We start from the raw sequence: 27,994 nt of genomic DNA on the forward strand, positions 1-27,994 counted from the left end.
ATTAAAAAATCAGCTAATTTATGCTTAAAGCATCTTCCTGAGCATTTTCTCTTTGTGCAAGAAAATACCAGTTCGTGCTTTTGGCACATTTACTGACTTCAGGACATTCATGTGGAAAAAGTACCCAATAGCATTAGCAAGCAAACAACACAGTGGGTTTAAGATCTCCTGAAGAAGTGGGTAATGATGAGCTTGCAGGCACCAAGTCTCTATCCACTGTAACACTGTATACACTGTTTCCTTGTTTATATTTACAAATACTTCTTAAGAGTACAGATTGATAAGAAAATACTGCACAGTCCCTCATTACAAAAACAAAATTCCAACTGAATTTCAGAAATATGCCAGAATTGGACAGAATTCAACTCATCACCAACTGATGAGAGCAATGTGCAGGACAAAGCAAAACAAAACTGGTAAGCTGCTCTGTAGAGCAGCTTTAAAATCCCTTCTTTAGAGAGGCCAGGGAGCACAGAAGGATATTCTCAGGCACACCAAACATGAATCATACCATTAAAACTGATAAAAATCATTTCTAGTGGAATACAGGGAGCCTACATTTCTCCAAGGATAAACAGTTATCACTTGGCAAAAACAGTACTGCAGAATTGTTTGAAAACTATAAACACTATCTGTCACAGCACAGTAAGCAATGCAAGTAGAAACAAAATCTGCAGTTAAAACAGTCTGACAGCTTTTATTACAGCTTTCTGCTTTCATTTGATGAATTTGAAAAATCACAACAAAATGCTCTTGGATGCCTGGGATTTTTTTTTCTTCAATGTATGTATGATAGGCTTGGATACCAGCTTCTGAAGATCATCTACAAGTGTCTAGTAAATGTTTACATCATGAAATTTTAAACTTTACATTCTAGATTTTGAAATTTTACATGGAAATAAAATTGATACAAGAGAAGAATCTCAGTTACATGCCAACATCATGTAAATTTACTGACTATAAATGGATTGATAAAAGTACGTTGTTACTGTACAAAAACTATAACGCTTTAAATCCATTTCATTAGTAGACCTACAATGTTCTCAATACAAAAAATATCAGCTTGTACATCTATCAAAAAAGAGTTCTAAAGCAATACATATGTTTGTCCTTATTTATTATCTTTACCAAGCATGCTGTCCCAGCTGACCAAACATCCCATGGAATGTCTGCACCCTTTATACAATAACTAAGGTTGGAAAGAACTTGATTACATGGACCAAGTGCACCTTTTACAGAAGTTCTATATATTTCAACCTAACCAAATTACAAATTACATACCTACAAGGTGGGTACCCGTTGGACACTGCCACTATCTGAACAAGCAATGAAATCCTGGAAAGCCACTGAACCTTAGAGGACTTTGTATTTTATTGTAAAAACTGATGATCATACTACCAAGACACCCAATTACTCATCAAAAGAAGCTGAGCTCTCAGAGCACTGTTGGAAAAAATATTCTCTTGTATCTATCAAAAAGGAATACAAAGATAATATTGCTGCCAATATCAGTCTCACCAATTTAGAGCACAGAATAATGCAGTTCTACTTTTCTCTCCAAAGTAGATTATATGAAAGGATAGGACTCCAACAAGAGCTACGTGAATGATCTGGTATCTGCAAAAAATATCTCTTAAATCTCTTAACAGTCTTTGTCATTTGTCAAGAAAAGTCTTGATTGCACTGTATAAACATACAAATGTTTTCAGATTCCTTAGAGTTAGCCAAAGGCATGGATTTGTGTAGTTTTGTTGCTCATGGTATTTCTTACCCCAGAGTGCCTGACTTGGCATTATTAAATTGTTTCTTTGTCATATCTCTTTTATTCAGTGTGCAAAACACTGCAAAAGGCCAGTGTCATAGAAATTAAGAAGAAATACTCAAAGGGCAGAGAGTGCAGATATCCTCTCTACAAGCCACAAAACCAAAATCTGCAATGATACAGTACAGCAAAAACCATTCTATGCCTGTTTTGTTTTTATAGCTTTCCAGCAGTATCCAAGAGGCCTCTCTGAAACAGGATTCAGGATCAGATAAACCTTCACTCTGACCCTTAAAAATTGATTTTGTGTTATTAGTGCTAAACTCTTTGTATGCAGAGTCAGTAGTTGCTTCATAAAGTACAAATGCTAAAGGCACATTCCATAGGTAATATGCCAAAAAAGCCAAGCATCACATCTGGTATTTATGGACACCAACTATTTCAATGTTTACATTAAGTCCTGCAAAGCCTTTATGTAGACAAAGTAGTAGCACAGATAAGTAAACAAACAACCACATGAAAATATAGATCTGGAAAAGAGAGGTTTTCAAGCACCTCTACTTTCTCTTTTTTCCACCGATTAAGGAGGAAAAAAAAAGCAGCATAGAAATATTTCTCAGAGCTAAGTCTTCAGAAATTCTAAAGGACTGAAAGACATCTAGTAACTAATGCAGTGCAATCCTTTCCCATACATGTTTTGGAAACATTCTCTTTTAAATGCTAATAGTTTAAAAATATTTGAAGTTAAGGAGGAACAGTCTTTGCCCTTTATACCATAATCGTGACTTAATGAAAACAAACAGTTTAATAACAACACTGTTCTTCAGAGCTAAACACAAAAATGAAAACATCACAGAATTGATAAAGCTAAAAACCAAAGGATCTTAAATACCATCTGGGAAGATCTGTATCGATTCAGTGGACGTTCAGTTAAAGAAAGCAAAATGCAGCCTATAAAAAAGGAGATTTAGTTGGGCAGAGTATTATCTTATTTCTCAAAAAAAAAAAAAAAACCCAACCTCATAATGTGCTAATAATAAAAATATTGTGTTAAAAATCATCTCAAGAAGAGAGGCTTCAGTGTAAAATTTAACTTTTCCAAAGTGTTCCCTCTGCATATTTCTTACTAAAAGCTTCCATACTGGCAAACTTAGGAAAGGACAAGCTACTAAAAACTGGCATAAACAGTAACAAAAACAGTTGGACCTGCTAAGAATTTGTTTCCATTACAATGCCTAAAGAAGAAGAAAAGAACACCCCTTACTATCCTACAGGAATAAAGTTCTCCACTAAAGCAACCAAAGGAACATCTCTGTAATTATTTTCAGCACACAAATAAAGTGCTTAAACCTTTACAGATGATAAAGCAACGAAAAAACAACCTTGGTTACTGTAATTCTTCAGCAAGAGGACTACCTCTGCAGATGAGACAATATTAGAAGTTCTCCCTATTCTTGCTCACTGCAGCCTTCAAGTTGTCCATCATCACCAAAACCAAACATCTGTCCTAAAATGCTAATTTACTCTGGTGATTTATTATCCAATAAGTATGCACTTTGACTCTGCTGAAGAAAAGTAAATTAAAAACCTGAAAGTAATCAAACTTTCTTGGACTGTGTAATAATTGATGATATCCTGTCATCTCTTCAAGGTGATCAAGAAACCAGAGAAGGGACTCATCTTTGCACTGTGATCTTAAGAGTCTCTAAGGGTATATGATTTATTCCAAGTCCATGGAAAACTGTATCTTACTTGCAGAAAGTCTTTGGAGGGAAAAAAAAAAAACCACTTCTAGTTCATATCTGCTTTGTTTTCTAGAGTCTACTGACATCAATATGTTTGAAAAAGGCAAACAACTTCTCTGCAACTCAATCACGACTTGCAAGCAGGAAGCTGTGAAAATCATCATTAGTTCTATAAAGCAAAGGGTTATATTTACAGCGACTGCAGATGAGAAAAAGAAAGATGCCTACAATCAAGAGCAAGTGCCAAAGGCAGACAAAAAGGAAGTGGGATTAATTACTTACAACAATGTGGTAGTGGCTAATTACCAGTAGAGAAAAATGGTTTTAAAATGTTCACAACACCATTTCCTTAGCAAAGAAACACAAAGTGTTGCCAAATAGCTTCACTTGATTAAAAAAAAAAAAAAAAACACCAAAAGAAAAAAACCCACTAAAACTAAGAGGGTAGTTTACGCACCATGACAGAATCTATCTTAAACTTCTAAAAATCACCCTGAGCCAACAGCTGGTATCAAACATGAAGAAACAGAATGGCAACAGTCCAGTGAAGACAGGATGAGGAAAAAATGGCTTTCATGCACGACAAACAGACACTCAATTCTTCCCTAATTTTACCCCATCTTAACCCATCCTTGATCAGATCCAGTCCACAGCTGCATATACCCCTAGGCAATATCATTAAATTAAACATTACCATTACCACAAAGGCAGTAAATGATAGCAATACTGATTGTTAATCAATTCCACCTGGCCAAGCAGCCAGAATTGAGCTTGTTGTAACCACATTCAGAGTACTTCTACATCCTTGCCATGACCAATGTAACACAGGGTTCAGTCAAATGCACCACATTTTAATTGTCAGTGACATATGAGTTGTGGTTGTAACAGAATAAAACAGGAATGGGAACCATCTCATGATGATCATCAGGCAGCAGTGTTCTGCTGTAAAAGCAAATATCCAGTAGGAAAAAAGTTATGGAAAAGGAACTGTAAGGATAAGGTGCACAGATATGCAGACATTATAGAAAATGTTATACAGGTTGTCTCCAACAGATGTATTACAACATGTTTCCCTAACGTTTGTATTTCAGAAGACATAAGTTGATGCCAAATTACCAGAGTTAAAGGCAGTATTTCTTTGCTTGGCAAGAAAAAATCATCTATTTTAAAAACTGGCAAAGGACAAAACAGAGGATGAGACAGTCATAAAATTTGGGGGAGGAGGGTTACAGATAAAAAGATACTTGCATAACAGTTTCCTGAATTGGAGTATTTCCCATTAGAGAAAATGCAATATACAGGAAGTGATTACGTTTTTGAAGATATTTATCACACATGAACATGCAGGAAAAGTAAGGATGATTTTTTTTATACTTTGAACGTCACACATTTACCACCATAATTAAAAAACAAGCTTTTTGTGGGTTTGTTTTTTTTTTTAATCTGTAACTTGAATTTACCAGGACTTTATCAGGTTGACTAGGTTAAAGATCTAATTTTAGCCTAACTGGGCCAGCATGGATAGCATCAACATATGCTATCATCTTATCTGTCAAAAGACATAGAAGGAAGTAAGGTATCATTGCAAAGCTTGTGAGCTTAAATCAAAGCCCATTTCCAAAAGTATCACATTCCAAGCCAACAAGCCACCTTCAGATACCTTTAGCATTGCAGAAACTCAAAAACAGCAAAATCTTTTCAGAGAAAGGAAATTGAGCACTAGAGATGCCAGATCAACTGCTCAACTGCCTCATTCTCACCCAGATCAAATCTGCTAGAGATTTATCAGGAGCAAGTAAGACACTGCTCTCTTCAAAATGCTAAAGACAATAAGTTAAGCATTTGGAAGAACATCAAAACCAATCCAAATAAATGTGCCTGATTTTGCATGTGCATGATGATACACTTTAATTATATATTTTCATTCTTCTTCTAATGGACCCTTTGTTTATCATACATACTTGCAAAACTATAAATACAAAACTATTGAATAATTATTTCCACTGTGAAACCAAGTTACTCACTATGTAAGGCAATCATTTATTCACTACAAACCATTCACACCCTTCTCAGAACAGAAATCATCTGGACAACTTGATTTTGCAAAAGTAATGCTCTTTAAATCTTTGCACATAATTTTAGTTTCAATAGTCAAGAACAAGACTATTTCATCATGCAGAAAAACTGGTGAGCAAAATACATAAAGCAGCACAGACTCCTGTTTCTCTTGCAAAGATTTGCCCCTGCAAAGACTTGAAAGAAACAGCAGTGAATTATTAGCTAATAAGCTAACAATCATGCTTAATACAAGATAGATTAGGAAAAAAGCTAGAGCGAGTAAAGTTATATTATTTCTACTATGTAATTTATATTTAATTTTGAAACTGTTTTTAATTTTTTTTAAAACAACTACAGAAGTGAAGGAAAAAGCATTCAGTTGAAGCAGACATTTTCTGTGTTGCACTTTTTGTATAATGGAACAATGTAAGACCTCTATAAAAATATATCAAAAAAATATCAGAATGGATAGTTTTATTCTGAGCAGATCTGTTTCAATCTGATACACATAACAAATAAATATGTTCACCCACACATTATCCTTTAACAAAGAGAAACTAAAATCCAAATCTACCCCCAAGGGCTTCTACAGGAACACAGTAATTCATATTTTGTTTTAAAACACAACCATTAAATTTGACTGCATAAGCTACTATTTCTAAACATATTTCTTAAACAAAGTAACAGTTTTAGGTCTCCAATACCAGGCTCAGTTCAGGTGAAATTTATTTCCAATCATAATACCTTCTGGGCTTTGTGACATAATGAGGACTGGTGAAATCTAAGCTTCAAACCAAGAAAACGGTATTTTTCCAGGTGGGAATAGGAAGAGTTTTATCTGCCATTTATTATAACTTCTACACTGCCAGGTTTCTTTCATAATACAGATTTGCTGGTTTTTTAAAATGACAAATGAGCACAGAAAATAAATGCGTACTGGAATTTCTATCCCATCTACATGATCAATGGCCTCTTTCTGTAATATGCATTTCTGCTTAAAGCAACAAACCTTTAATAAGATATCTGGGTGCACTGCAATCTGAAACTGTGCTGTACCATCTACAGCAAGTCCTACCAAAGCAGCCCAATAAAAGTTACAGGAGACCAGAAAGTGTCTGACTATTCACAGCTGACCCAGTGCAGCAGACAGCCAGAGTTCACTGCAAAGTCTTTAATTCATCCAGGAAAAGAAGCTTCTTCCCATGGGTTGTGAACAGTCTGACATTCCACAGAGCATTTAAACAACAAAATGTGAACTGGCTTCCTTTATTAGTTTTGCTTTAGATCACTTCTATTCTCCATTGAATACACTGTGGTTCAGAATCCCCAAAAAATAACCAGTAAATTTTGCTATGAAGTCAGAAATTAATTGATTCAGTTTATATTTTCTTTTCCACTGACCATTTAATGTCATTTTTCTGTCTGGAAAGTAGCCAAGTTCAGAGAACCATCTGAGTTCTACTCTCCCCACAGAACCACAGTCCCCTCCATTCAGTCATACTGCGTGAGTGTCCCTGCTTGCCAGTCTTGGTCACAAGAAATAATTGACAAAAATCATTATTGGTTCTTGTGGCTCACCAATCTTATCAAGTTAGTCTTAGAATAAACTGATTTCAAAAGGCCTTGGGAGGTTGTTGACTGCTCCAGCCTACCCTGGAAGCAATCCATTACCCACAGCAGCTGTGTCCACTCTGCTGAGTTAAAATACATGTGCTTGTTTATTCTGTTACTCCAGCAAACAGCATAGCTTCCTGTCAGCAGGTAATAACCTTGGCCACTTAATCGTTCAGTGCACAGGAACATTCCTGCCATTCCATTAGGAAGCGAATTCTAGCAGATAACACAGTGCCAGTCAGTACAAATGCAGCATCAGAGGCCACTGTCAAGAATGTAGCTAGGATACAGTGTTTAATTTTAGAGAATTTAATAAAGTGAATTCCAAGTTAAATGTGATGTCAACAGTATCTTGTGACCTCCACTGGCAGCTATTTTTACTTAACTTGAGTTAGGATGATGACTTGACTGTGAGAGGGTCTTAATACAGTATTTATTTTTAAACAACATTCGAAGTGCTTCAGTGGGTCTTAAAAATAGAAAAATAATCAAAACAAGGAGTTGTCATCTTGGCTGCCCAGATTATTCAGGACCCAAGACATATATCCCTGAAATATTTTTCCCAATTAAAAAGAGAAATAAAAATCAAGCTTCCACCATTGAAAAAGATAATATTAAGCCATTTGCATTTTTAAATACTTTATTGTCACATTACTCTTAAGGCTTAATAGTCTCACTTTCACACATATAATGTGTGAAATTAATTACTTAAGGAGAGCCCCAAAGAGCATTAATGAGCTTCAAAGCTTATCACTGCATGACAGAGTAAGATCATTCTATCACCTGCCCCTTTCACTTGCCTATAATTTGATAGGTGTGTGTTCTCCAGTACTCACAAAGCATCAAAATACACATTCTTCTTAAGAGGCTTTAGTCATACCTCTTTCAGTCTAATCATCCTAACAGCCACCACAAAAATGGCAGGTAACAGAGTATTCTGCTTTGGGAAGATGGAGTTTAATTACTCCATTTATTTTCAGAAATATAATTTACTAAAAGAAAAGAAGCATGCCTGTTTGCTGACAACAACAGAATTACAATTACTTTCCTAAGTCAGTGTAAGCACCTAAGAAAGCTAACCAACGAGGCTGGATTAAATACCATCAGAAGTCTGAACCAGTGAGATCTAAATCATATATAGCTCCAGACATACCACAGATAAAAACTGCAGAACAAAAATGCTTATTCTGTTTAGCATTCCAGTGCCAATGCCTTTAAAAAAAGACTCATGACATGAAAATCACTTAATTCAAGCAGCAGTAGTTGCTTCTGAAGCAAAAAAAAAAAAAATTAAACATTAAGTGGAGGGATGAATGCAATGCCAGGAAAGAAAGAAATTAATTACTGAGACTTGCCAGGATATAGGTACATCCAAACTTGAAGGTAGTTATGCATGAACAAAAAGATAAAATAAACTTTTTGGTATCTTGTCTCACCAATGCAATCATGACTGGAAGACAAACATCCCTATGGACTTTTTTCATGCCATACAACTTGGACATTATGTTTGGAAAAACAGTTGGGGGAAAAAATGAGCATCAGGGTGCTTCAAAAATTATTGTCTTCTGCTGTCCCCTAGTGGCACCGTAACTTCTTTCACAAAATTCATGAAAGAATACTTTCATCTGTAGGCTTCATAGGTTACAGAATAGAAGGCATCAATAGAAATTAAAAGCCAGAAGAAATTAGTTTTGCAGGCAATTGCTACAAGCAGCTTTTATTTAGAGTTTTTGAAACTAAATCCCAGAGGAAACACTGTAATCTAGTGTTTTAAACCACTGACTCTTCTAAGAAATTGTGTGGCAAATATAACACTAAAAGTATTTACTAGACTGCCCATGACATTGTCAGTATTTTAGAAAGTCTGTCAGTGAACTATTTAAGACTTTGAAAGCAACTGGAAGAAATAGCTTCTAGTCACTCTAATTGTAGCATACCTTTCAAGTTTATTAAAAAAAACCCCACTCAATATATGTCAATTCTACTATAAAGCAAAAGCATTACTGGATTACACTCAGATTTTCTCAATCTTACTTAATAAATCAAAAATGCAGGAGTTGCAACTTATGTTCTTCAGCAGGGTAAAATGCAAATGAAATGTTTCTTAGGGAACACAGTGGCCTTATCCACTTAAAAATAAACTGCTACCTCTTGTTTTAGATCAAGCTTTGCAAAATTGTAAGATGTATGTGGGAACACGTCCATGATTGTTAGTCAAAGGTTTTCCAGCCCCTTCCCCAACATATTTTCTCTCCTTTCATATTTACTTTCATATCACAAAATAATTTGACTTCAAAAGTAAACACTATTTGGCATCCCAGTTTTAATTACAGTTTAACACAGCCCCTTAATTAGATGAGATATTTAATTTAGCTTTCATTCTATGCAATTATATTCTCATAACCCATGAAAATTTGTAATTATCTCGAACCTCATTAATGAGGACTACTAAATTGCAGTTCACTTCATTTTTATCAAGTTTCCAGAAGAAACACAAGCTTCTCATGTGAACTTTAGCTATTGAAAACAAATGAAGCTTCCTCCGCAACACTTAGATTTCAATGAGAAGTACATTCTCAATTACCCACATCAAAAACTGCATTAGCATATTTACTTATTGCATAGTATTTACTTAAAATTATTAGACATCTCCCTTGTTTTATTTTTGAAGATTTATTTCATGCTATTAAGTTTCCTAAACAAATTTCCTTCTAGGACTGTTTTACCTTAAGGATGGAGACAGCCTGTATGTTTCTTCAAAATGAATGCCCAGTATAGGCAGAACCTGCTGATCCTTGTTTGAGATTAGGAAAGAGAAAATACCCATGAAGCTTTTCCTACAGAAAAGATTTTTTTTTTTTCACTGTCAGTCAACAACCTCCAGCTCACACAACTTGCTCAGATGTACTCCCAATTTCTGTAAGGTCTCCCTACTGAAAAATTGACATAGAAGGAAATGCAGTCAACATCCCAGCAAGGCATCCAGCACAGCCCACAGTCCCTGCGACAGACACCCTGCCCCAATTTTCTGTCTAAATCTGTCCCTCAAGCAATCACAGAAGGCTGCACTTAAGAGGCCACTGAAGACAGACCCTTAAGGTTGCCAGGCTAAAGTCCTCTCAGAGGACATTTGAATAAAAGCATTATGACAAAGAGTTGTTTGACTTTGCATCTCTTTAGAGCTGTTTCCCCATGCTAAACTTAGTTAAAATTGCTCTTCTCAGCTCCTACTGAGAATAGGGAAAAGGCCTGAGGATTACAACTCCAGGAAGGTGCTTTAACTGAGTGACATGGCTCAGAAAGAATATCAACCAGTATCCTAAACCCTGCCAATTAAACAGTGCCAAATACATTGTTTTCCTTCCATGATGACAGTGTGCCATGAAGACAAAATTACAAGCCTTCTGTGAATCCACTCAGGATTAAAAAAAAAAAAAAAAGAGAAAAAAGAAAATTTAACAGAACTCTAACCAAGCCTATATGCTTTTCTCTCAAAAGATTACATCTAAATTTTAAATTAGCAAAATAGCTACGTGTTTTATCTAATTATATACAACACTCACTGACTTTGTACATTGACAGGTTTTTTTCAGTCATTTAAAAATTTATCATTCCCTTCTATCATAGAAGATCAGAAAACTGAGAGCAGAGAGACAGAATGGGGCAGAAATGTCACCAATTACAATGAAAACATGGCTAAAACATCTACATTTTGAAAGAGTGCGAGAAGTGCATTGGCATGGTACAGTCACCAAAATTTACAGTCTTCTGATCCAGGAACACAGATCTCAAATTGTTATAGTGTTGAAATCCTAGTCCTAGTAACTGCTCTGTCATTAGGTTTGACAACTGCCTGTATTGCAAGCTCTACTACAAACAAATTAAATTAGAGACAAGATATAATGCTAGGCCTTGCATTTCGTCCTTCAGATAATTGCATGAGGTTTTTGATCTCCTGAATTATATGCAGTAACAGCTTCTATTTCACTTAAAAATCTACTTCAGAGATGAAGGACCTGGTTTACAACAGTGTATCTGGGTAACTCCCATCATAAAAGCTTAGCCACAAATATTTTAACTAAAGCTATGCTTAAGTATATAATTTCACAAAAGACTTAGAAAATTGAAAATTTAACCTGTAATTAACATTTGATTCCTTCCTCCCAAGTTAAAATAAGGAAGAAATAGTTCCATTCTTTTGAAGAGTCTTCACAAAGAAATTGGATCCACAGTGTAAAACATTACTTATCTGTAAATGTCAGTAGCAATACAAGCTTTTCCACTCACATACACAGACTCAACTCATCCTTTGAGGCAATCCTGCCAAGGGAAAAAGGTTTTCTATTTCCCCCAATAATCGTTCCTAATCAGATGGAACAATCAGGGATACTTTTGTCTGCTGTAACAAGTCTCTGAAGCTCACTAAGAAATTATTAAGTTAAATCATTACTCCTTACTAATCAAAAGGGTCTCTTAGTGATAACAGCCTTTTTCTTTCTAATTTATATCTTAATTTTTTTCAATGAGTCTTTAGCCAGTGATCTGTCCCTACAGAAATCTTGTTTTAAACATTAAAATACTAATGAAAAGTGAAAACAAACCTGGCTGTTCTTCCCACTCTGTGGATATATGTGTTTGCATCTTCTGGACAATCAAACTGAATGACCCAATTCACTGCTGGAAAATCTGTGTAAAGAAGAAAATACAATAAGGAAGTTCACTGGACTCAAAACCCTCCTATGCAAGAGCATTAATTCCTGTAAGAACCATCACTTGGACCCACTTACAGACACTAGGTGCAAACTCTGAAATGTTGCATGCATTAGCATACATAAACAATCACTCTCTTCATCAAAGTAAGTTAAATTAATTGTGTGTTCATTTCCTAAATTATGACAGTGCAATGAATGGAACATAATTTCACACTTGACAAGAATAGACATGTTTTGTATCACACAGATGATAAAACACCCTATGGTTAATAATTATACAACAATATCTGACCCACTTTTAATCCTTACTGTTAATATGCTACACCACTGGGGTCTGAAGTTAGCTGTGGTGAGACTGCATCACTTCAGCTGTCACATACAGAAATACAACAGCCCCTCTTAAAAGTGGGAGGGGGTGACCAAGCCTGACAAAAGTCAGCCTTGACTGTCAATGGTATTAATAATAAGCATTTTCCAACTGCTGCACTTCACTCAGCAGCAGCATGCTTTGCACTGAAACCAAATCTGCAGCTATACAGTATTCCAGAATTATACCCACACTCTAAACCAAACTAACCATACCCAAATTAGATAGTCACTGGTGAGATTTCAGCAGTATGGAAGGTATGAGTACCAGTTTCATTCCTGACTTCAGTTTTTAGAGCACCTTCTTTCTTTTTGTAACACAGTGACTAAACCTCACATTTTGGACAACAGACTTTGCTATCTCAAAGAATGACTGGACTCCTGAAAAGTCTTGTGTTATACTTAAATGCCTCAAGAACTAAAAGAAAAAAAATTATTTTACCCTCATTTATTTTTCTGTCTCCTTATCAATACAGTCCTACAATGCCACTCATCTATCAGACATTAAAATTTCAGGTTTCCATTTCCACATATCAGTAGGTTAGCAATTTTTCATATCCTTTGAAATAACCCACAGCATATCAGAAAGCATATCAGAAATACTTAAAACTGCTGGAATCTTGTCTTACAAGTAAAAAAATACATCCTTGATACATCACTGTTTACCTACCACATTTCTCTTGGATAAAAAGAAAATATAAGAACAGACGAAGTGGGCCACTTCAGTAAAGGAACAGCAGAACTCTAAGAAGCATCTCTATTTTGAGCTCCTAAGCAAACTACAGCTTCGTTTTTCAAAAACTGGGTCAGTCTTCAGAGTATAATGTCTGATAAAGCTTCAACAGGTTTAGCTGCTGCTCCCCTCCTAGGTGGATACCTACCCAGGCCACGAGCTGCGATATCTGTAGCGAAAAGCACTGCTGCCTTTTTCCGAACAAAACAAGTGTAGACTTCCATTCTCTTCATCTGCTGCTGCTTGCCATGGAGTGCCAGGACAGGAAGACCAGGCTGAAGCTTACAAAACACTCTGAACAGATACTGAACCTACCCAACAAATCAAGGGGGAAAAGAATTACCATGCACTGTTAAACATGTTAAGATCATATACAGTGTATATAGCAACTGAAACTGTACATCAAATTACATAAACTTTTCTCCACATCAGAGAAAAAAGATGTTGAGACCTTGTTACACAACCAAGTACTAAAAGATGAAAGCAATTGTGGCAAAAGACTGCCAGGCCCTTTGATGGCATTTCCTAAAGGAAACCAGAGGAGGTAACAGCAAGAACAACTTGGGACATGAGTACTTAGGCTGTATGCAAAGGACCAAAGTCCTTCTGAAAAGTCCATGAGAAGCACTTCTTTTAGACAGTACTGGAGGGGTGCTGTGTTTTATACTTGCAACTTAAATCAGTCTACAGTCTCAGTTTACTATTTCAAGTTTCAACATGTTCTCTTATAAAATCAGCCTGTTTACTCTTACCTACAGTACCCATGATGCAGCATTGTTTTACAGCAGGCAGCTACCTAGCATCTTTTTAAGAAAGTAGTTACATAAATTGTGTATACTGCTGAACAGCTGCAACTCCAAAAATTTCTGCACAACTAAGCTGACCACTTCAGTGCCCCCAGTCAACTGCAGAACAACAAAAATATCACAACCTCTTCCACAGGTGAAAGAACTGCAATGAATATTTACTAGGCCATTGTAAAATGGTCTATTATTGTAAAATACTAGCCTTGTATTACACTAGTAAGCAATACCTGCACTGTAAAATACTTGATACATGCAGTAGTTATAGGTACAAATACCTGTGCCAAACAAACACATGCAAATAGCTTCAACAGAATGGTCCCAGGACACTTACACAAGCAGGTATTTGAAGGATTACTTCCTATGTAAGAAAAACCTTTGCCAGTACTATTTCACAATCATACCTTCTCAAACAGGCCCATTTAAAAGCTTGTAAGGAAAGCAAGTACAATTACTGAAATACTTTGTAAGCTAACTATGAAACATGTCAAAAGACAGAACTGAAATAGCTGGGCCTTACTGACATTAACTTTTAGCATTCATTTTGAACAGCAGACCACAAAAATGGCTGAGAACACTCAGGTCTCCAGAACCTTCCTGCACTGAGCCTGGGTCACTGAAATGCCTCGAAGCCAGGTCCCGAATGACATACAGCAGTAGGTGATGTTTTGTTCCTCCAATTTCCTGTTGCAAATTAGTCCACAATCTCACCTGTCTGATGCATTGATACCTATATGAATACCTTCATTTATCATTTTTTAAATTCTGGGGCAGAAGAAGGGAGAGAAAAAACATACCTCTTTACAGCTTGCAAAAAATACAATGCTCTTCTTTTTCAAATGAGTTCTCAGGAAAGAGTATAACATGTTTACTTTTTGCTGAAGCTCACAGACAACATAATTCTGATCCAAAGTTGCTGGGGTACTAAGGAAGGAAAAAAAAAAAACCCACATCCAAAAAGTTCATTTAGATAAATCACAGAAATATCTCACCTTTCTTTTAAGCCAAGAGTGTCTTATACATACTCAGAAAAAGGAGAAAAGAAAAGGAATCAGGCTGGCAAGCTCTCCCACTTGGAGAAACAAGTCTTTATCAGTTTCATTTGAAAGCTACATCAATTCCCTTATTAAAAGCCAGTGGGGAGGGACAGATGACTTTTGACGTTACTTCTAAATTCATTTACTTCCAGCAAGGCAAACTTTTCTTGTCTAAGCAGCGACATTCAAATTGCCTTGACTTAAAATGCAGTTTTGTCTATTAGTCCTATTAAAGCATCATTTGTGCTTAAGGCAATGTCAAAGCAGAGTCTAATCACGCACAAAAAGAGAGCATTGATGTACTTCTACTGATTACACTGAGATGCAAAGTGACTTTCTAAAGCTCTGAATTGTCATCTGAACTCACATTTCTGCTCTTAAAAGCAGAAATACAACAAGAAAAATTATTTGGGATATTTGCCCTTGAAACACACCTAAAGGCTCATCTTCCTTGACTTCACCCTAAACAGACTGTGGGTATTCAAAATTACCTTTCTAAGGTGGTCACTTGGGAGGATGAAATTACAAGAGACCCCTCCAGTTTTCATTCTGCTATTTAATTTGAATTACGCCACAGCACTTTTTGCTTTCTACATCTTTCAGAGGAAATTGCTTTTATAAGGCAATAACCTAAGGCAGTAAACTCTAAAACAAATTAATACTTACCTTTCTTTTAATTTGGTTTGTTATCTAATTGCATTCTCCCAAATATTTAAAAAAATTAAATGTACTTTAAAATAGACTTCACTGAACATGGGAGATCTGTGAAATAGATAGTCACCAAAATGAAGACTGCATACGAGGCTTGTACATTCTCTTCTGATAAAAGGGTATTAGCCATACTTTTTTTTTCTGGCAATCATGTTTATTTAAGATGCCTTTGATAGTACTACTGATTAAAAAAAGGTATTTGAAGTACAATACAAAGATAATCAAATCAAATAGTAAAAACTTCTTCAAGATTCAATTGCATGGTTCTGCCATGCATTTTCCTGACGATTTCTTGTTTGCTCCCAGGAAAACCATTTTTATCTCTGTGCTTCACCTTTCTCCTGCATCTCACGTATGGAAATATATGCATATTTCAGAGAAGAGCAGAAAAAGAATCATCCATGCTCATAAGTAATTTGACACTCAGATGATCGAGCCCACAGAAATGCAAAATAACATTCTTCATTTGGATTTCAAAAGAAAATTATGTGCCAAAAAGCAACATTCATTTAGTGATACATTACATTTTTTGAGTATGGCACACCACATACTTCCCTTCCAGCAAGGACCTCCCATCCTACTCCTAACTGTAGGGCAGGACAAATCTATTTAGTGCACACAGGGCCAGAGCCCTAAACATGCATAGAAAACGCAGCACATCAGGAAGCCACAGGAGTTACCACGCATCAACTAACAGCACAAGCTTTCTTTTGGGCACCTAATACTGAATACACAAGCAAGACTGCCATTCTGCACTTTCCCAAGAGGAAAGCACATCCTTGGAAAGCCAGATTTACAAATGGCACACAGACAAACTATCTGTGGTGCTTTTGCACAGTAAGCACACACATATGGGAGGCAAGGATGCTGAACTGCAGAAAAGGAGTTACTCAGAACTGAGTGCTGCTAGACCCAGCACACTGGCTATAATCCACTCTGCAGCCTTCTCCTGAGGAAAAGGATTTCCAGTCTGAGAAGCTGCCTGAGGAGTCAAGACAAGCACAGGTTCAGCCTCCCTGCATGATTCAGTCAGAACTAGTCCCCTCTGGAAATTCCTTGCTTTCAGGAAGGCAGACAGCAGGATCAGACACTGATCCAGTGATGGACGCACAATGCTACCTCTGATTCAGGGAACTGTCAGAGCAGCAGTTAAATAGGATCACTATCTAACCTTCCACAAGGTGAAAAAAAAAATCCCAACATACCTGAATTTGGCTTTCTCATGAACCCAAACATATTCTGGATCTTTCAGACTCAGCCGTGCAAGATCCTTCACAGATTTTGTTTGTGTTGCGGAAAAAAGCAAGGTCTGGCGTTTCTTAGGTAGATTTTCTATGATTGCATTCATTGTATCAGCAAACCCCATGTCTAGAATTCTGTCAGCTTCATCAAGAACTGGATTGAAAGATGAATTTGACAAAAAAAATGGGTTTAGATTTATTTATTTATTTTTAAAAATCTACATTAAATTCATGTAGGACAAAATTCTATCTGTACTTAAAATGCAGAGATTAAATTAACTACTGTACATGACAGCAATCTCTTTAGATATCCCTGTACTTCATAAAACATGTTTTTAAAAATACCTGCAACAGAAATCATAGCATTTCCCATAATCTGTGCACTACAGCCCTCAGTTTCACATGCAGAAGGAAAAAGATCAGCATCTCAAGTGAACAGTTTGGCAATTTGCAAACAGACTCCCTGTCCTTTTACTGAAATAAAAGCACGGAACGTAAAACAATGTTGTAGTATTTGTGACAGAGCAAAACACTCTCCTCCACCTAAGCTAAATTTACCATTGAAATATAGGGTATAAACCAAGCAGCACAGAGACAAAGCTTTAAAAGCGCCTACATTTAATGCAATTCTTGTCTGTCATGAATTGTACTAAGTGTAGCAAGCATAATTTCACATTTTATTAGCTTCATTAGCTTCTTAATTGCTTTTAAGTTCCTCAAGCTATGCTAAGATTATGCAGCTCTTAGAAGCAGGCAAACCTTTTCATTACACTGAAAATTTTTGTTCAGACTGGAAAGATGAAAACAAATAATGGTAACAATGCAAACAAAAGAATAAAAGGAGTGGAAATCTGTCTTAAAACAAAGACTATGTTTTCTAGAACTGGTCCAAAATACACACACTGCAATGGATATCCTATATAGCTAGTCAATTATCATGTCAGGAAAGACACAAGAGCCATAGCCAGAAAGGTAAGTTTAGCATTAGTAAAGACAAATGTAAAAGATTATATGGGGCACTACATTGGGGTTTGGGTTCCTTACTAAATCCCCTGCTTCTTTTCATCCTAGGGATGGCATGCTCATCAACTGCTTCAGATAAAGTACACACAAGAAAGGGATTTTGCTGTTTTCTTATTTAATCTGAACATGTGCAAGTTTAAATGCCATTTCATCTACATAACATGACAAGAATAAACTTTTTATGCAAAGAAGTGCTGCACACAGTTATGAGTTGTTACAATATATTCTTGAGTACTTTCAAGTACTTAAAAAACTTACTCAACATTTGCAGATCAGATGCATAGAAATATGATGTTTCATCCATGTGTTGTAAAAGCCGTCCTGGAGTGCAAATTAGCATATTTATGTGGTGGATTCTTTCAGACTCCTCTTTCAGATCCTGAAATGGAGTTAATCCATCTTAGCTCTAGTTGCTCAGACTACAAGTCCAGTACCAGTTAGGCCAGTTTAACCTATTAACAGCTCTTAGAAAGAATAGTCAAGGAGCAGCTCTCCTCTTCCCACAGATATGCCACCATTCTTCAGCATGTTCACATCTGTGGCTTGAGGAAAAGGTATTTCAGAGTAATCTAAATTAAGAGGATAGTCCTGGAAGACTTGGCAGGAAGGTCCATCCAGCCACAGACACTGCAAAGACCTTAAATATGCCTCAAAAAGCTTCAGAAAAGACACAGAATACACACAAGAAAATAGTGGGTCACTGATAGGCTCCCATTAACCACTCTCCTCCTTGACTTTCCAAGCCCAGGGTTTCCTTCCTTAACTAGCACTTAATACAGCACTCAACTATGCTTGCATACAGCAAACTCCAAGAGAGGACACACACCTTTCCTCCAATGATAAGGCCAGCTGAGAACTCATGGTTCTTCCCCACTTTGCGCAGAACCTTGAAGGTTTGATAGGCCAGCTCCCGGGTAGGTGAGATGATCAACACCCCCAGGCCATCAGCTGAAGTCCACTGCTGCCGATAGAGGAGCTCCAAAGCCTGAAAGAAGCGACCATGTTATCACCACAAAAATCTCACAAGGAAAATGTGCAATAAGTTGGTATCAAAGTGTAATTTAAAAAAAAAAAGACAAAGCCACGTTAATTAAAATAATGATATGAAGAAACATCAGTGCACACTTTATATGGTTGATGATATATAAATTCTAACTAATGGTAATGACACTTGCTGTTAAGCAAAATTCTCCAGTACCAATCTAAGACAGACAGCAATGAGTGGAAAATCATAAACACTTCACTGCACAATTAATCCTACTCTGCTAAATTCTGGAAATTAGGCCATTTATATGATAATAGGAATCAGTACAGAAAAACATGAGAAATTTCTCTGCTCATGAGGTTTTGTGGGAACCAGGAATACAGTGAGCACCTGGAAGAACATTAATTATTGAAGCTTTCATTCTGGCTTATAGACTTGAAGCAGTCTATCTACATATTACATATAGAATGTTCCAACTAAAGTTGGAGGATTATTTCCCTTCTTATGAATTGATGCTGCAGAAACACTCTATCAGTCAGCTAATCCTAACACAAGGACTTTAAGGTATGAATATCTGAAGCCTTATATCTGAAGAAATACAGAGAGCTGGTAATTCATACTTGCACAATGAATTTTTTTCCACTTCTCAGCTCTTCAGCTCCTCTCTTAGCCCTCTTCTCTAAAACTGTTTTAAAATAATGTTTGTAAAACTAAGTACATCTACTCTTATATTAAATAGTAATCTCACTTGTTTCTTAAATTCACAAGACTGGTGAAGCCATCTACATTTTCTTATTCTCTACTAATGAGATTTTTTTTTTTAAGCAGCATAAATCTTCTTTACTAGAGAGGGTATTCAAAGCACCTACTACCGTTCTCACAGTAATAGGCTGCAAAGAAATTTATGCTTACAAAAATGCAAGTAATGTTCAACAGAGTAACTCCATAAAAAAAAAAATTCTCCCCTCTGGGGTTTGTATCCATTTATATGTGCACTTTAAGCACACGTCTCAACTGAAGAAATGAAATGCAGATCATGATGCTTTGAGTAAAACTGTCAGATGTGTACATCCATTACAGGGATTTTCATCCCACTTTTCTGCTTGGCCCTAGAAGTGATTTCCAAGGAGTTGACAGGAAGTCCACAATCACTAAGGTTAACTTTGTTATGTAAGGTCCAAATTGTAACATTTTAAAGGAGTGAAAACCAGTCATTAAAAAATCTAAGGAACTGAAAATCCACCATTCTGTTTCAAACAGCTAGTTTTCAAATGCCAGAAAAATTGGACAACTAGAGTTGCACCAGGAAAACATCCTTGAGAGAAAAACAAAGCACTTTCTAAACCACACAGGGTCTACTAATGTAAGGATCAAAATGAAACTTTTAAGTCGCAGAATATTCCTAGCACAAAAAATACACTTCTTTCCGAAGCTCAAGCAGCTTTATTCAATTCCTAAGTATCTTGGCTTTCCTGAAACAGACCAATTGGATTTTAACTTTTCTCTCAGGATCTACTAATGTAAACTGACTGACATCAGTATTTCAGAGATAACGTGGTTTGAGTAGAAATAGAAGGATGTAAATTACTTACTGGAACAATAAAGGCCAACGTTTTGCCCGATCCAGTCTTTGCAGCTCCAAGTACATCTTTACCTTGTAAAGCCAAACCTATGGTCTGCCTCTGAATCTCTGTTACCACACGATACTGAGATTCCTGCAGTCCTGGTATTTGCAGGGTGGGAAGAGAGAGGGTGGGAGGGGAAGAGGAACAAAAAAAAGAAGAAAGAAAAAAAGCTAGTCAATTTTGTCTGGTCCACAACTGCATTGCTCTGCTTAGAAAATGCTGTACATGGCAATACTTACCTAAAACTTAGTTTAAAGAAAAAAAAAATGTTCAGATGCAGATAAATTATGTATTCCCTTTTACTTATATTATTTTTCTAAAGAAAAGTTCTATACTCACCTTTTAGGGTTTTCTTTGACAATGGAAAATCTGAAAATCTTTGGATTTCACTTGCATTTATCTGAAACAAAATAATTTTAATCAATGCTTACAATCCAACCATAAGAGAGGAACTGAATAGCATTCTACAAGTTGGTGTGAACATATTGTTCAGTATGACTTGATTCAAGTTAGCTAGTCAGGCAATCTATACTAGTTTGACCTAATCTAAACCACAGATTTACCATAAACTATTAGTAAGTAATTATATACTTGAATAATGCAGGCTAATAGCACAATTTAAAGCTCAGACATCATGAAGTCACTGAGAAATTTAGACTGAAGAGGCCCTCAGGAGGTCCATGGTCTACACCTTACTAGAGCCCAGATGTCTTTTTCAGATCTGTGTTTTCAGATCCCAGCAGGGATTTGCTTGGGATTATATCTCATCCTCTCTGCAGCATGTATTTGTGTACTCAGAGCTGCAGCAATATTACATCTACCTGACTGACAAGAGTTCACTTATGTCCTGAAGCTCACCAGATTCAACAACCTCTAGCACTCGGTGAATTTAATTTTTTAGAACTGTCCTACAGGGTTAAAAAAATACTAAAAAAGTAGTTGATTGTCCTGGCACCTACTAACTTAATTCTCTGTATGCACCCATATTTGAGAGCTGTTAATTACACACACACACAGAGTTCCCAATAAAAAGTGTTTGAGTCCATGAGTTTGCTCAATGATTTACAAAGATGAGGTGTCAAGTAGAGCTGTTGGAAAAAATGTAGTGTTTTCAAGGCTGTTCTAGCAGATGTGAACAGCTCTCACTGGCAAATTTCACAACTAATAGTAGCAGGACAAAAAAAACCACAAAACTCAAGAAAACATAGAGACTACTGAATTTATAAAGCCTGAAAAAGAAGCCAGACTACACAGCTTTGAATGCATGCTGACTAAAACCCATAAACCCAGATTTCTAAATATCAAACTTGGAGCTTACAACTCACGCATTTCTAATAGGTATTGTTTATCTCTAACAAACTGCCGAACAGAAGTCTCCCAAATCAGGGACCAAGCAAAATAGTCTTCAGACCCTCCTGACATCTTGTGCTAACGATTCCAGAAAAGGTTTCAGATAAAGAGCTACTGAGCTGTCAGATCAGCCTTGTATCTCCTTGAAGTACCAAGCATTTTACAGGCTCTGCCTGTTATGGAAAACTGAGAGGTTGTAGCTGTTTGAAGCATCTAAATCACAACAGCACTCTTTTCAGCCTAAGTCTCTCCAGTAAAATCAAGACAAGTAACTTAACACATGAATTTAATCTCTATAAATAAAAGGTAAAAACAGGTAAAAAGTTAAAATGCTCTTAATAAAACCTGGTTTTGATACATTTCAAGGCAAAGCACTAGCAAGATAGATTTCAAGCTTTCACTGTGTCCTAACAGAGCAACTAAACTTTTGCCAAACATCATTTTGGAGGAGGGAAAAAATCCTACCAGAATCACCATAAAAAAGGTCTTTTTTTGACTTTCATAAACTGGAATTCTTGACAAATACTTTCAAATTCAGTTGGTATTTCCCAGTCTTACTATTTTGCATGCTAAATATTTACAACTCAGTGATGTGTACAGTTTCTGGTTCATTTCAGCCAAGAGACTCTCTGCATAGAAAAACAGTAGGCCTACAGGAGGGAAAAGCATTTTACTCACATCAAAAAAGAATTCATGCAATCGATTATGTGCAGCTAAAGGGATAGATTTTAACAGGTTTGTGATACATCAAATAGGCTATCAGCAATCTGAAATTGTTCTAAATAATTGAAGTATTTCAGTAGTCAATTTCTTTTTAATTTTAGATGACTCAGTAAGAACAGATGTATTAATCAAAAAAGAAGACAAATATTGTTCCACTCTTCTAACCTCAACTTCTGCAAATCAATTTAAAAATCATTACAAGCATAAGCCTAGCTCCTTCAAGGATGTCCAAGAAAAAAAAAGTGAGAACAGTATTGAAAATGCAAGGAATGTTGGGAAAGGCCACGTCACAAAGCTTCTTGTATTATTTCTCTGCCCTGCATATTTCCAGGAGCTGAATAATGTTATGTTGTAGAACACTTGAACTCTGAAGGTACTGATATATTTTTAAGTCATGTCCAAATGGAAGGCATAAGGACTGATGTCTAAGGTAGATCTTCTGATAATCCTATTCCACATCTACATGCACCAGTGGAAAACACCACCAACTTCTACTTTTTCAGTTTGCTTCCTTCTCCAAAGTTACTACCTCTGCTCATCTGCTGGGAAGCTGTAACCATGAGCTCTCTCCAATCACCTCCATATGAGAGCAGCCAGCTCATTTCAAATATTTCAAATATTTTGATCTAACTTGACTAATTTGACACCAAGCAGACTAGAAAGGATTTTTCACAAACAGCTCCCCAGCACATGAGTTAGGCTGTTAATGCTTTTCATGAGCACAACTGTTTGGAATAGACCAGGTCCATCAATGGCCTGACAGTCAGGCAACAAAGTTACTGAATCAACAGAAAAAAAGCTCATCTATGAACATATAACACAGAAAATGGTCCCATGATATGGACACACTGAAACTAAATTTTACATTTTCCATCTATGCTGCCACACGCTTGCCATCACAGGTCATCACATGGAAAAAAAAAAATCCAGTAACAAAGTATAGTGGTTGAGTCTTCATTATTAATTTTGTCTTGTTTATCCACTGCAGTCATTCTCACACATGAAATCATGGACAGGAGGTCAAGCTGGATCATCTTGGATCCATCAGCCATTCTACCACTATTCCATGCACACATAAATCTAACCCAGGCACAGCCTGTGTGCCAGAGACCCCAGCCACTGCTCTTCACAGAGAGGAGCTCACCCAAAAGCTTCTACTACCTTGTCCCTAAGGGATCTGCATCACGCAGAACTCACTGGAGATCGCTGATGACCCAAGCACATGGCACTTCTTCACAATTCCCACTCCTACTCTAACCAGATCCAGGGTAATATGGAAGAAACACTGGAGACACAGTAGAAAACCTTGTCAAGGACCAGAAAAGACTATCTGAAGGACTGAAGACAGAAAGTTAGGTGCACATTCAACTGTCTGTTCACAGGCAGGAGAATCCTGGAGCAAAAGGACAGCAAAGCTCCAGAAGAAGTGAGACCATGAGCCCCCAGAACAATCCTAACACAAACATACATTTACTCTTTCTTAATTCTGATGAAAACATGCCTCAATGTTACAAGCCTCTTTTCTTCAACACCCAAAAACATACACAAACACAACCTTCCACCATCCAACCCCCACCTATGCTGCCCCAAGCTGCACAATGAAGCAGAACTATCGCCCAGGCCCAGAAACAGATACATGTGCAGTCACATTAGTGACACAGAAACATCCACAGGCATTCACATAGCCAAGATTAGGAGTAGAGGAACATGCCGTTTGTTTTCAAACAGCAAAGCAAATGATCCAGTGAAGCTCAAGAATACTAACTTGCTGAATCTTAACTAATGGAGCTAACATGACCTCTTTATGGTAACAGATGTGTTTCTTCTACACATCTTTGTCATTACTTTCTGCTCAATCAAGTTACAACCACCAAAAAGTCATTACCACCAGCTGTGCTGAGTGCTGCATAACTACGAACAACTGCCCTGCAAACTCAGCAAAAGCTGGCAGGAGGCAGAGCAGCACACATCTAACCCGTTATTCACAATTACAGCGCTTTCCACTGATCAGTGTGATTCCAAAGCCGACTATCTCCCGCAGGAATCCAAGGGGCTCTGAGAAACAAAACCAACACCACTCACTTCAGGTCTCGCATTCAAACACCTATTTCCTGGCTTGAGGCTAAACATCACATTCATTCATACTGATGGTTTGCCCGTCGTGCGTCTTCTAAGGAGACAAACGTGTGCTATCTCCAACACGGAGATACCCACGTTGCCTGGTGAGAAGGGCCAAGCGCCCCTGGTTAGAACCTGCTCCAGCCTCTCCTCCTCCTCGCTGCCCTTTAAACCACAAACTCCCCCACCTGAGGGTCCCACTGCCCCGGCTCCACAGCCTGTCCAGTCACCTCCACCAAAACCCCTGAACTGCGGCTGCCGGCCCCTGGCTCCTCTGCCTGGGGATAAAGAACAGAGCTCCATCCCGACCTCGAGACAGTAAGAGCCGGCTGCCCGCCGCAGAGCAGTGCCACCCAGCACGCCTCTTACCTACGGGCACCTCCAACAGCCCTGCCGACCATGGACCTACAGATACCGTCCCTCCTCCCGGTTCTATCCACATACACGCCACACGAGGAAGGAGCCACTTTTCCATAGACCGCCGCGCCCGCCAGCCGCGCACAGCCCCTGGCTCCCGGCCCGGCCGTACCTCGGGGTAGCGCTGCACCAGGCGGCCGATGTTCTCCCGCTCCACCTGCCACTCGGGCCGCTTCCTCTCCTTGCGCTGCAGCCGCAGCCTCTTCGTCCGCCGGGTGTACTTCTTCTTCCAGCGCTCGAAGCTGCGCACGGGGTCCATGGCGGCCGCCGCAGCCCCACCGCCGCCAGGCCGGCCCATGCTGCCCCTCCGCCCCGCGTGGGTCGCGCACGGCCGGGTCGGGCGCAGCCGGAGCGCGTCACTCCCGGGGCGGCGCCGCCGGCAGGCACCGCCCCGGCCCGGCCGCCGCCAGGGTGGGAAGTGTGGAATGTATCCCAAAGAGATGAGTTCGTGCCGCAGCGAGGAAATTACTGCAAGTTACTGATAAAGATTATGAAACGGAAAGGGAAAAAAATTAAAGCCTTGATAGAAAAGGGGTATGTGTTTAGTGCTGGCGTAAATTTTGTCCTCAGCAGTGTGATTGGTGTGGGGGAATCACAAAACCATGAAATGGATTTGGTTGGAAAGGACCTTAAAGATTATCCAGTTGCAGCCTCTCTGGTGTGGGCAGGGGCACCGGTCACTACAGCAGGTTGTTCAAAGCCCCATCCACCCTGGCCTTGGATACTTCCAGGGATTGGGCATCCACAGCTTCTCTGGGCAACCTGTTCCCGTGCCTCACCATGCTGACAGTGAAAAATTTCTTCCAAATGTCTAATTTAAATCTGCCCTCTTTTAGTTTGAATACGTTCACCTTGTTGTATCTCTACCTGCTTTTGAGAAAAGTCCCTCTCCACCTTTCTTGTAGGCCCCCTACCAGGTACTGGAAGGCTACAGCTAGGTCACCCCAAAGCTTTCTCTTTTCCAGACTGAAAAATCCAAATTCTCTCAGCCTTTCTTCACAGGAGAGGTTCTCCATCCCTCTGATTATCCTGGTGCCCCTCCTCTGTACCAACTCCAGCAGGTCCCTGTCCTCCCTGTGCTGGTGCCCCAGAGCTGGTGCAGCCCTGCAGGTGGGCTCTGAGCAGAGCAGAGGGGCAGAATCCCCTCCCTGGCCCTGCTGCCCACCATGGATGCAGCCCAGGACACGTTTGGCTCTCTGGGCTGTGGGAGCACACTGACAGCTCATGGCCAGCCTCTCATCCTCCAGCACCCCCAAGTCCTTCTCAGCAGGGCTGCTCTCCATCTGTTTCATCAGGAGTTGCCCAGACCTATGTGAAGCACATTGCACTTGGTGCATTTAAACCTGATGAAAGTCTCACAGGCCCAGTTCTCAAGCTTATCCGGCTCCCTCTGGATGGCATCCCATCCCTGAAGTGTGTCAGCTGCACCGCCCAGCTTGGTGTCATAAGCCCCTTTTTAGATACTGGAAAGCTATTATAAGGTCTCCCTGGAGCCTTCTCTTTCCAGCCTAAACAGCTCTCTCAGCCTGTCTTCATAGGAGAGGTGCTCTGTCACTTTGATCATCTTTCATGGCCTCCTCTGGACTTATTCCAACAGGTCCATGTCTTTCTTGTCCTGAGGACCCCAGAGCTGGAATGAGTAGTCTGGAGCTGGAATCAGGGGGAAGAATTCTGTGGCAAGGCTGTTAATCCTTTATTTGCTCATTCAGTACAGGGAAAAACTGAGAAATTTGGAAAAATCAAAACTCAGTTGAAAGACAGAGTAGGACTCGTGTTTAAGGTGCTGGGTTTAAGCTCTGACATCGCTTTGACCCTTCATAATACAGTTGTAGTCAGCCTTAATGGCCTTGGCTCAGAGCCTTGAACTATGCAAAGTGTTGGCAGAAAGTCACAGGGAAAACCACAAACAGACAAAGTTGTCTTACACTGCGTGATGTAATGCTGGTGTCTGTAAGAGGCACATATCTCTCAACAAACTAGATTTAACCAACCTGCAGATTTATATTACACTATCTTTACGTTCACCAATTTTTAACCCCTCCCAACAAGAAGGTCTGCATTGCTCTGCAGTTGTTCAGCGGTCAGAAACAATTCGCTGAGTGAGCTTTAGCCCTTCATCAGCACACAGAATTCAAAACAAAAACAGGCTGTGGAATTATTGTGCCACATCAGGAAGAGAAAATTACAAACATATTTATGCAATGGCATAAGACGGAAGTAAACACCTTGATGAGGGGAACAGTGAAAGACTCCCAAAATAATTGCTGTCTCTGATGAGGGTTTGGAATTCCAGAAAGCCAAGGGAAAAGGGAGTGTCTCTTAATTAGCTCCACTTTTGCCATACATATGTTGAGTGTATCACTGAAAGATGTTTTCCCTCTTCCCTGAGATCAGGGAAACCTATGATCATAGAAATGTTTGGTTTCCCTTTAAAATCCATGAAGTTACTAATTTCAGGAGGGAATGGAAAAATCTCCCTTAAATATACCCCAGGGAGATCTCTCCTCCCAGGTACAGCTTTAAATGCAATGTTTTGTTTCTAGGGGTTTATTGCTGTGCAGATGAATAAGTAAGTATTCATAAATAAAACTGAAGGTTTTGTTCTTGAAACAAAAATTATTTTATCCAAAACTACCTGATAAATAGCTGTTTGCAGGAGATGCTGATCCACCATGAAGGGTGTGCTTTGGGGGATGGCTCATGTTTCCCACAGTTACAGCACATTACTGTGACATACAAAACAAAGTCCCAGTCTAGCACAGTCAGACTGTCACAGGGCTCAGCTGCCAGTTTAAGCATTTTATGTCTGCCTGTAATAGAAAAACATACAAGCAAAAACCCTCCTGTCCCTCCTGTCCAGTGCTGTCCAAGCACTGGAGTAAGTCTACTCTTTTCCTGAGTAAATGCACAGTAGAAGTGTTGTGTTTGAACATGCTGTCTTTGCTCACCTGGTCTGTGTTTTGCCTGCAGG

At 38.5% G+C, this 27,994-nt stretch overlaps 1 protein-coding gene across 1 annotated transcript in view; it reads right to left on the reverse strand.

The window, feature by feature from the left end:
- The window catches only part of DDX10 (DEAD-box helicase 10), a 155,605-nt gene extending 130,258 nt beyond the window's left edge, over positions 1–25,347 (reverse strand). Inside the window, exons 1-9 of the mRNA XM_036388796.2 lie at positions 25,136–25,347; positions 20,755–20,815; positions 20,383–20,513; positions 18,632–18,790; positions 18,064–18,184; positions 16,747–16,936; positions 14,591–14,717; positions 13,139–13,301; positions 11,781–11,865 (exon numbers count right to left, since the gene is read on the reverse strand). Of these exons, the coding sequence (XP_036244689.1) occupies positions 11,781–11,865; positions 13,139–13,301; positions 14,591–14,717; positions 16,747–16,936; positions 18,064–18,184; positions 18,632–18,790; positions 20,383–20,513; positions 20,755–20,815; positions 25,136–25,321 (1,223 nt within the window). The 5' untranslated portion in view covers positions 25,322–25,347. The remainder of the gene's footprint in view (positions 1–11,780; positions 11,866–13,138; positions 13,302–14,590; positions 14,718–16,746; positions 16,937–18,063; positions 18,185–18,631; positions 18,791–20,382; positions 20,514–20,754; positions 20,816–25,135) is intronic.
- Between the last annotated feature and the right edge of the window lie 2,647 nt (positions 25,348–27,994).

Source organism: Molothrus ater, chromosome 2 (assembly GCF_012460135.2).
Source record: "Molothrus ater isolate BHLD 08-10-18 breed brown headed cowbird chromosome 2, BPBGC_Mater_1.1, whole genome shotgun sequence".
Taxonomy (NCBI): Eukaryota; Metazoa; Chordata; class Aves; order Passeriformes; family Icteridae; genus Molothrus; species Molothrus ater.